This window comes from Oryzias latipes, chromosome 14, assembly GCF_002234675.1.
Source record: "Oryzias latipes chromosome 14, ASM223467v1".
NCBI classification, from domain to species: Eukaryota; Metazoa; Chordata; class Actinopteri; order Beloniformes; family Adrianichthyidae; genus Oryzias; species Oryzias latipes.
The window spans coordinates 15,593,931-15,603,425 of record NC_019872.2 but is presented as its reverse complement, the minus strand read 5'-3'; the positions used below and the strand labels follow the sequence as shown (position 1 = coordinate 15,603,425).

At 36.4% G+C, this 9,495-nt stretch overlaps 2 protein-coding genes across 2 annotated transcripts; one reads left to right on the top strand and one right to left on the bottom strand.

Annotated features, from left to right (window-relative positions):
* Positions 1 to 452: 452 nt before the first annotated feature.
* Positions 453 to 2,501, bottom strand: LOC101165247 (transmembrane 4 L6 family member 1). The gene is made up of 4 exons (XM_004076516.4): positions 2,224 to 2,501; positions 1,907 to 1,972; positions 1,236 to 1,372; positions 453 to 1,157 (listed from the first exon to the last, which is right to left on the bottom strand). Exons 1-4 carry the CDS (start codon positions 2,398 to 2,400, stop codon positions 962 to 964), a joined length of 576 nt encoding a protein of 191 aa, XP_004076564.1. The 5' UTR covers positions 2,401 to 2,501; the 3' UTR covers positions 453 to 961.
* Positions 2,502 to 4,774: 2,273 nt separating this feature from the next.
* LOC101174767 (mannose-P-dolichol utilization defect 1 protein) lies at positions 4,775 to 9,289 on the top strand. The gene is made up of 7 exons (XM_023962747.1): positions 4,775 to 4,983; positions 5,075 to 5,140; positions 5,504 to 5,636; positions 6,619 to 6,689; positions 7,903 to 8,018; positions 8,109 to 8,219; positions 8,308 to 9,289. The coding sequence occupies exons 1-7, from the start codon at positions 4,821 to 4,823 to the stop codon at positions 8,443 to 8,445; spliced, it is 798 nt and encodes a 265-aa protein (XP_023818515.1). The 5' UTR covers positions 4,775 to 4,820; the 3' UTR covers positions 8,446 to 9,289.
* Positions 9,290 to 9,495: the final 206 nt, after the last annotated feature.

The window sequence follows — 9,495 nt, the reverse complement described above, 5'->3', positions numbered from 1 at the left end:
AATGAAATAATTTCTTGATAAGATTGTTTTTCTTGCAGAACAGGAAATAAGACTTTTTTTCTTGAACAAGGGTCTTTCTTCCTTCTTAAGATTCTGTTTTTGGAGTGCAGCAGCTGAGAGAGGAAAACTTTATTATCTTTGACATATATTTTTAACTTTGTTTGTCTTTGCATGTCTCTGTGTCTACTTTTAATTAAATGATCAGCCAACCTATAAATAAAACTCATTAATTATTACATTTTTTAAAAGCTGTAGCACGGCTCCACATTTTTACTTCCAAGCAGCTTTCTGCTAATGTGTTTGGATACAATGCTTTGAAATGCTTCTTTTGCAATCCTACCTTTTGTTTTGGTAACCAAATTATGCAGAGTGTAAATAATCATTGCATTTCTCTTTCAAGGCGACAGTCTTCTCCATGATTGTGTGGATTGGATTGATTCAAAAACTTGCAATTGTATTATTCCTTATTATTTTATTTCAAGAAGTCAGGCAACCAGCATCAACATATCTACTACCACTACCAATAATAATGGTGTAGTAGTATTTTTAACCTCTGACACAAAGTTTTGTTTTACATTCACCTCTTTAAGTGAATGTAAATGGAATCAAAACTTTCAGTACAGACTGGTTTGTTTACATTGTGCTTTTCATGATTTATTATCAATCGTTTTGTACATTGCAGATATAAGCTTGTTTTCTGTTTGTAAAAGCAAAGATGCGCAAATTGCAGAAGGAAAAAAAAGACAATGTAGGCATAAAATTAAATGTATTTAAACAAAAGAAAGAGGCACTTCAAGTGTGATACTTGATGATCTTTCCATCTCCTGATCAGATTAAAAACCAGCTGATGCTTTGCATTTTAGCATATTTTAAGGTATAATAACTGTGGGAAACCATAGACATACACCAGAAATCAATACCTATTACTGTTTCATATCTCAGGTGTTCATCCTCATGGGTTTTATGCAATCATTTGGTCTTTGGCCGTTCCACAGATGCAACCAACGATGCCGTTGATGATCTGGCTGACACAAAGCAGTGCCTGTAGGAAGCTGGCCAGGATCAATGTGATGAAGAGGCCTATGTTGAACTGCACCACATTCTTCGGCTCAGCGCAGTCAGCCCACTTAGACTTCTGGGTCATGTAGTTTGCGTTGCTGAGTTGACAAAAATATTTTAATTGCTAAAAGTTTCATGCAGTAAGCAGATTTTTACAGTTGAATTTAACATTTTACCTGCTTTTAAACATGGTTACCCACGCCCCAGTCCCATCTTTACACAGGGGGCCATTGGACAAGCCAAGGATGGCCACAGCAAAACTGTACACAGCTCCAGCCACGCCCACTGCTGCAAACGCAATCGAAAAGAACATCTGCCACAAACAAATGACAGCCAAAGGTCAAAAACGTCTATTGCAGGAAAACCTGACCCACTTTTTAACCACTGAAGGTGCTATCTTTATGGAAGCAAACCTTTTTATGATCTTCATCCCAATGGAAGCAAAACAGACAACTTTATTTTTGTTGCAGATTTAGAGAAATTTTCAGCAGAATTATTAAAACATTAGAACGTTTAGCAAATGCACCATTGACTCGAGTGCTGTACCCATTACTTTTAACAACCTACAACATGAAAAAGATCACATTAGTGTAAATGATCGAAAATATGTCTAGTCACTCTTAACTTATTGCAATAAGTGTTTTTTTTTTTTTTAAACAGAAGCAATGGTGCTGTGCGGTTTGGTCCTCTATCTGCCAAAAGCATCTAAATGTTGAGTAATGATGATGCAGCAGGGATGTGGATCATATTTCTCCTTTTTTAGGTTCTGCATTCAGTTTATTGAAAACTTTTCCTTAAATTTCATTACCTTTTGTGAAAAACATGAATTCACATGGAACTGACTCACCCCTAAGCGATTTGAACAGCAGCCCCCATCTCCAGTCAGTTGGATGTAAAGAGCTGGAATCAGCGCCTGTGTGAGAACGCACACATAACAAGAATGAGAATAAGTATTTTTGCAATTGAAGCCTTTTATATAAAAATGTTAGAGGAAATCTAAGATAGAGGAAAACTGAAAGTGCAAAAACACTTGGAGCAATTCTGTTTTCCAAAAAACAGGATTCCTCTCTAACACCCCCATGCCAAATCAAAGAAAACGTTTTTTTCTTTAACAAACTACGCAGAGAATGTAAGTCAGTGTGCCAATAAAACACAAAAACTCACCAAGACACCCCCTCCGATGAAGCCCCCCATGTAGTACACCTGCTCAGTGATGTGACTTTCTTTAGCGTACTTCACACTCCAGCCAGGAAAGAACAGCATGGTGTTGCAGGTCACAGACAGGAGCACGAGTACATACATACAGCCAGCAACGAAGAGGGAGCATTTTCTGGTGCACATGGTCAGAAGAAAGCAGTAAAGCTCCTCTTTGGTGAGTCTTAGTTTGGAGAGTTCTCCTCTGCAGTGAGTGGAACTATTTGATCACAAAATGTGCTAGCAACTCAGTATTGTTACTGACAGTGAGAAGGAAGAGGAGGTCCAAATAATCTGTCATTGATGAACATTTGCATGCATTGCCACATGTACATATAGGGTTTTGTTTATTGTTCATGAGAGTTTGTCCTTTTTGTGCAACTTTTAGTCACAAAAAATGGATAGATAATCATAAATGAAGAAGCTCTGATAATCCAAATGTTTATCTTGTAACTAAAATAATCCTCTTGAAGAAGATTAAAGGTTGTATTCACTCAGCAATGCTTCACATAAACAACCTTTGAAACCTTGAGCTAAAAGGAGATAAAAGCCCATCTTGAAACTGTTTACATTTTTACTGAATCTAAGGCATTTATTTTTAAATCCTCCATTATTGCACTAAAATGAATCTTTTGAGATTTTAAATCTCACTTAACCCTAGTGCTATCCTAGGCACTTTAACGTTGGGAGTTGGGTCATCTAGACCCACTAGACAGTGCGCTGAACCTTTTTTCTTCAATGATTTGTGATCTTCACTGGTGTCCATGGATTACATGAAATCTTTCCACCTTTATCCACCTTTGTCATGGTAGGAATAAGACGTCAATGTAAGGGTGGGGTCATCTAAGATAGCACAAGTGTTAAAGAAGTGTCCTGGACAAACACCTGAGAAACTGAAACTAATGTAAGCTGTCCTTGTAAAAGTTGTAAAAAAAGAAATTTCAAAATTGTTAAAAATCTAAGCAAGTGCTACAGTCAGCTAGTGGGTCCATTAACAAGTCTAATACTGAACATGTAATGTACAAAAAATACATTTTTATGTTCTGCTGCTGATTTTTTATGTTTTCCCACTGACAAAGAATTAATCATAGCTTGAATATATTTTATTTTGAAATTAGAGAATAATAATAATTTGAAATAAAAGAAACTTTTGGAAATGACTGATCGGTGTTTTGAAGATTATAGTTAGAATTTTTTCTCTGTCTTGATCATCAGGAATCTGGTTCTGAGGTGTTGAGTAACGAGTGGGGGGTAAAGAGTGTGGTTCACTGAAGCAATCAATCAGATTCTATCATGATCAAGGCCAAGAACCTGTTCAAAGGTAAGATAACACAGGCTGAGAAGGAACCCCCAGAACCTTTGCTTGGATCTGTCAAAGTGGAGTTTGCATGGTCTCCTCTGACATTTCTCTGGGGACTCCGGCTTCTTCGGCCTAACACATGCTTCATTGGTGTCTTTAAATTGCCCACGATTTGCTAGTGAGTTTGTGTTAGTGTTTGGCCCTGCAACAGATTGGCATCTTAATTCAAAAACGTTCATAGTGTCTGCATGTATTAGATGATTCTTCAGGTTACTTTGTATCAGATACAGTTGTGTTTCACGTATCTGACACGTTTTGGTGGAAGCACTTCCGCCATTAGATTGGCATCTTGTTCAGAGCCATAATGGCTGAGGGTTAAATCTTAGTTCAAAAGGTTACAACAGCATGTCAGAACAAGCCTGTAGACCTACACATACAGACAGAATGGACTCCAAGATCATCTACAAAAAGCCTGATTGGAAGGTGACAACAATTAGTATCATTGTGTGCTAATGGAAGAAAAAAAACAAGAAAATCAATCTCCCTCAGTCTGGGGTGCATGTATTATTTCACTTTATTGAATTTCAATGATTACAAGACCAATGAGGAATCAGCAAATGTATCAAACACTGAGTTCTGTAAACTGAAGGTTCAAGGAGCCAAATAGTCAAATCAAAACGTTCCAGAACAAGAAACATCCAAACTTTGATTGCTAAAATGGGCTTTGTGGCTAAGGACTAATTTATTATTACTGGTACACTCATCCAAATGTCAATAATAAATAATAATAATATAAAAAAAGCATTTACTGTACAGGCTTTTCTTATTTTTCATAGCTTTAGACTTGTCAAACACTGTCAAATTTTCCTCAACTGAAAATATTTTACAAGTTTATTTTTAAAAACGTCAAGAATCCTTAACAAGACTATCAATATTCTTAAGATCAAAACTGTTTAAAATCCATAATGACATTTTATAAGCAAGAAAAGGGATTAAAAAAAAGCTGTCAGAGATTAAAGGTCAATAAATGTTTGCCTTGTTGTTTTCTGTTTGGAAATTAAAAATGTGTCATCTACCTGATCACAGAACTTTATACTTGCATGATAAAAACAGATTCTGAATCAATAAAAACTAGGTTTTAACCTTTCAAAACTTAGAACGTAGACTGTATGTGAGAGTATCCAGTCAATTACTTAAATCAAGTTTTTATCCAACCCAGTCATTGGACTTTGACTCTGTGAGTGAATTTAAACCCACCCCTCTGTGGATGACTCCCGGAGAACATATGAGTCCCTCCCCCAGTTTACTGAGGATCATTCCGAGCTACACTGGAGCCAAGATGGCCATGTCTCTTGTCAGAAACTTACTCGTTGGAAACCTGATGCCAGAGAAATGCTACGAGCAGATTTTTCTCACAGGCAACGTGCACGGTGAGGTAGAGGAATGTTTGGACAAATGTTTCCATTCTCCCTGCATGTGTAAAGAGTTTTTTTTTTCTTCTGCTGCTCTCTTGTGTTGCAGTTCCGTGCTTGAAGTTTGTGCTGAACAGAATCGCTGGATTCTGGATCATATTGGACACGTTTTTGGGTGAGACTAATATAAAACCAGTAAACAGTTGCTGCTCACTGTCCTTTTACAGTAAACACTTAATTTCTTCATCAGAAATGATCTATTTAGCGTAGCAGTTTCTGTGCTCAGAAAAAGTGTGAGAAAAGCCCAACAGCCTCAGGCCTGTGACAATAATCTGTATCTACTTGTCATCTGCATGCAGAAACACATTATCATCTGCAGAAAAGTGCAAAGTCATTTGCTTTAGAGTTCCACTTAATCTGATCAGTCCTCCTGCTACAAAAGAACTTCATTTGCACGGCGGGAATCATTTAAGGTGGATACAAATCTGCATGGAGTCTAAGTGTGTCCCTGTAACCCCCACCCCTGCTGTGGATGCAGCTCAGACTCCCCAGCTGCTGAAGATCCTGTGGAGGGGAAGTGCGGAAGGCCTGAGCGTGGCGTCCTTCCTGCTGCAGCTTTATGCTCTCTCGTGCCCTGTTGTCTACGCTGTGGCCCACAACTTCCCATTTTTGTAAGTTATTAAAGCCAGGCAAACATGAACTTCAACTTTATGCTTTTCCTTTTTTTTGCAAATACACGATAGTTGTTACTCAATTATTACGAAAATGTATTGAAATAAAACTGACAACTTTTGTAATGTCACCTGCACGGCATGTTTTCCCCTGTTGCTCTTTCTCCCTTCAGAAGGAACACATAGTCTGTCTTTTGAGATGCTGTTTACCCAGAAAAGCAGAATCACATTGTTCAGTCCATCGGATCTGCTGAACCTCATCAGCCTGAGTTTTCTGTCCACTGTTCCAATTCAATAAATGAACTGTTCCAGTTCATTTATGCTTCAAAACATGACTTTAAATATTTAAAGCTAAAAAGAAACAGTATAATAAATAAATAATAAATGAACTGTTCCAATAAATGAACTGTTCCAGTTCATTTATGCTTCAAAACATGACTTTAAATATTTAAAGCTAAAAAGAAACAGTAGCTTTAAGGGGCCTTTCACAATTTGATTTTTCATCTGATCTGATTAAGATTTTTTTTTTTCCTTTGTGAAATAGACTTCGTTCTTTTTTGTGACACACACTTACCTGGCTTCAAGGTCCATAACCCTGTGGTATCCTAGGCACTTTAACATTGGGAGTTGGGTCATCTAGACCCACTATACAGTGCGCTGAACCTTTTTTCTTCAATGATTTGTGATCTTCACTGGTGTCCATGGATTACATGAAATCTTTCCACCTTTATCCACCTTTGTCATGGTAGGAATAAGACGTCAAAGTAAGGGTGGGGTCATCTAAGATAGCACAAGGGTTAAGGGAAATTTTAATTTAAGTTTTAATTTCTCTTCATTGTCAATATTTTGTTGCATTTCCTTGTTTTGTTCACCGTCAGCTTCTTTCCCTTGCTTTGATGACCTGCTTTGTTTTCCTTTTTTTAGTGCATTTGGTTATTAAAGGTTACGGATGATTTTACATCATTCTGTGTCTTCTCTGCAGTGCTTGGGCGGAAAGGCTCTTCACTCTGTCTCAGACAGCAGCCATCCTCTTCCTCATCATGCATCATCAGGGTAAAACCCTCAAAGGTCAACAACTTTATATTTTGCTGAAATGCATCTCTATTTTTTTATCTTTATAGAAATCAGAAGTTTCTTTTTTTCACGTGAAACTGCAATTTTTTTTATGTTAATATTTTTGTGGCAAACACCATAAATTTGTGTCTTTATGGAAATAGATTAGAAGCAGGAAAGTGAATTTTATTCTCTGATAAAACAAATATTGATTATTTGTCCTATAAAAGTAAACTTTTAAGAACTATTTTAAACACTTCAAATAAATCACATTTAGTTTTAATGGATTCTATGAATGCATAGAAAAAAGTTGGATTTCTTTGAAAATTCTTTCAAATTAAAAAGTTTGCTTTCATTTTGCACAGCAGAACTGATAAAAGTTCAAACTTTGAGTGGCAATTGAAGACACGTTTAATCGGGATGTATTTTTGTGTGCGTGCTTAATATGCATATTATCAGCAGAAACACCGTTCACACATCGCTTCTGTTTGACTTGTGGTGACTGTTTTGCAGTAGCTTCACCTTTTATTGTTTTGTGTTAAGTATTTAACAACAACCTAACTGCTGCCTAATGTTTTTTTTTTTTTTTGGTTTTCAGATAATTCTATAATTAAAGTGAAGCATATTTAAAGCTATTTTTAATGATAACTGAATTGATTTGGGTACAGTCTTCAAAAACAGAAAGCGTTAAAATTTATTTTAGAATCACAAGAAACCTGTGTACTAACTGTAATTTTAGCAATAACGTTTTATAAAATTGAACCTAAATTCAGTTTTATTTTTTACTTTTTTAGTTGAGCAATTTAAAAAGTACACAAAAAGTTAAAATAAGGATTTGTTTAAATCTAATCTTATGAATAATTTTTTCTTTTTTAAACAGTATTTATTTGAAAGTAAATTAAATTCTGTTCAGTTGTTCAAACGTTTGAACTTTAAATGATTAAAAATAGAGGAAAAAAGATTTTAAAAGTAAAAACGTGGTTATTTGAGACCACAACAGTATAAAATAGATCAGTCAAATGAACAAAGAAAGTTAAGTAAAAACCATGTACCGTACTAGATTTGAACCCATTTTTGTCTAATGGACTGTTAAGCATACATTTTTGGTTTTAACTTAAAATAAACTAAGAACAATTTAAGACAAATGTAAAAACTTTTATTTCTTTGATAATGACTCAACTATCTTTTATAATTCCTGTTTTGTGCTCATCAGGTCTGCTGCTGCTCCTGGTTTTTGGTGGTGTGATGCTCCTCCTGGCTCGCTGTGCAGCTACTGCAGTTGTCTCATTGATGCAAGCTTCCAATCTAGCAGCTGTTAATGCAAGCAAGGTAAGAGCTTGATGTGCTGTTGTGTGATACATGTGTTTTTTGTGATTATTTATTATTATAGAGTGAAACCTTCACTAATATTGTTTCCAGGTTTTCCAGACTATAACCAACCACCAAAATGGCCACACGGGTCAGCTGTCCACACTGTCTGTGTTTCTGACGTGGACTGGGTCTCTGGGACTCATTGTTGTTTCTTTGCAGGTGTGCAATAGGAAATTGCTCTCACACATATTTTTGGATCCATGATCCCTCCCTGTGCTCTTTACTTATTAAGATCTTCCCGTTGCAGGAGTCGGGCAGCTCTTTTACCAGCCTGTTGCACATACTGTCCTCAGGCCTGAGCTTTGTCCTGCTGCTCCAGGTCTGCTGCTCAAAGAGCAGCACTGCTGCTGCTGCTGCTGCGAAGAAAAACAAGAAGACAGATTAAAAGAGAGAAGGCTGTACAAAAAATGTTTACAATGTTTTATAGGTAATATGGGTCAATGCTGCTTTAAAGTACCGTAAATTGTATTTCTGTGAAAACTACATGCTAGGTTTTAACTATTAATGTTGGATGTTTTTGTATAATATATAAATAAGTCCTTTGACTCCCCCTGTCGACAAGACTCCTGCCTTACTCATGTTTCTTATGCAAAAGCAAGTGACAGACACAATGATCAATTTATGTATGTATAATGTATGTGTGCATTCCCCTAATTTCTTTTACTTTTTTTTATATTTTCCAATCGATTCATGACTAAATCCCCTTGCTAGGTTTGAGATAGAGAGAGAAAGAGAGAGAAAGCAAGAAAGAGAGAGACTCTTTCAAAAAAAAATAGAATATCATAGAGAAATTCAAGCCAGACTGGTACTTTTTTGTTTATTTTAACATACATTCGGATTCCAGTTCATAAAAGCCATGAAAAGAAAAAATATTGGCAAACAACAGAATGGTACTTTACCGCCACCACCTGGTCTGGAGCGTGGGTCGAGGGCTTTATTACAACAACAGTAGACATATCCCACTCTATGCAACCTGTATTCTCCCCATCAGGCGTGTCCTCCATAAAAACTAAAACAAATACACAAAACAGTCCCTATTTCCTGAAATTTCATAAATATTCCACAGAATCTTCAGCTCTTAAACCTTTTTTCTGAGTGTGGCTCTTTGTCTTGCGTAATACTGATATTTCAATACAACATGCTATACAGTTTCAACATCCTGACAATAATTATATTTACCATTTACATGCTTACTGACTGTATGAAGCTGGTAATTAATACTTGTGTGTCCAAATCGTAATCTGGAGAGGACCACCTCCTCCCTCCTATTCCTTTCCTAACCTTCCATCTTCCCAGCTGTTCTCTTCACCTTGTAAAACCACCTTCCTGTCTTCTCCCTCTCTCATCTCTCTTGCCAGGTGGCTATGAATTTTCTCCTTACTAAATTTGCAATCTCAGCCCTACTAAAATCTACATTTAAATCTGAATTATCTGT

Bases quoted from the DNA above. Each gene is read 5' to 3' on its own strand.
- LOC101174767 (XM_023962747.1), top strand. From the start codon at position 4,821: ATGACTCCCGGAGAACATATGAGTCCCTCCCCCAGTTTACTGAGGATC. The intron at 5,637-6,618 runs GTAAGTTATTAA...TCTTCTCTGCAG, and splicing joins GCCCACAACTTCCCATTTTT to TGCTTGGGCGGAAAGGCTCT. The intron at 6,690-7,902 runs GTAAAACCCTCA...TGTGCTCATCAG, and splicing joins CCTCATCATGCATCATCAGG to GTCTGCTGCTGCTCCTGGTT.
- LOC101165247 (XM_004076516.4), bottom strand. From the start codon at position 2,400: ATGTGCACCAGAAAATGCTCCCTCTTCGTTGCTGGCTGTATGTATGTA. The intron at 1,373-1,906 runs GTGAGTCAGTTC...TGTTTGTGGCAG, and splicing joins GCTGTTCAAATCGCTTAGGG to ATGTTCTTTTCGATTGCGTT. The intron at 1,158-1,235 runs GTAAAATGTTAA...TTGTCAACTCAG, and splicing joins GTAACCATGTTTAAAAGCAG to CAACGCAAACTACATGACCC.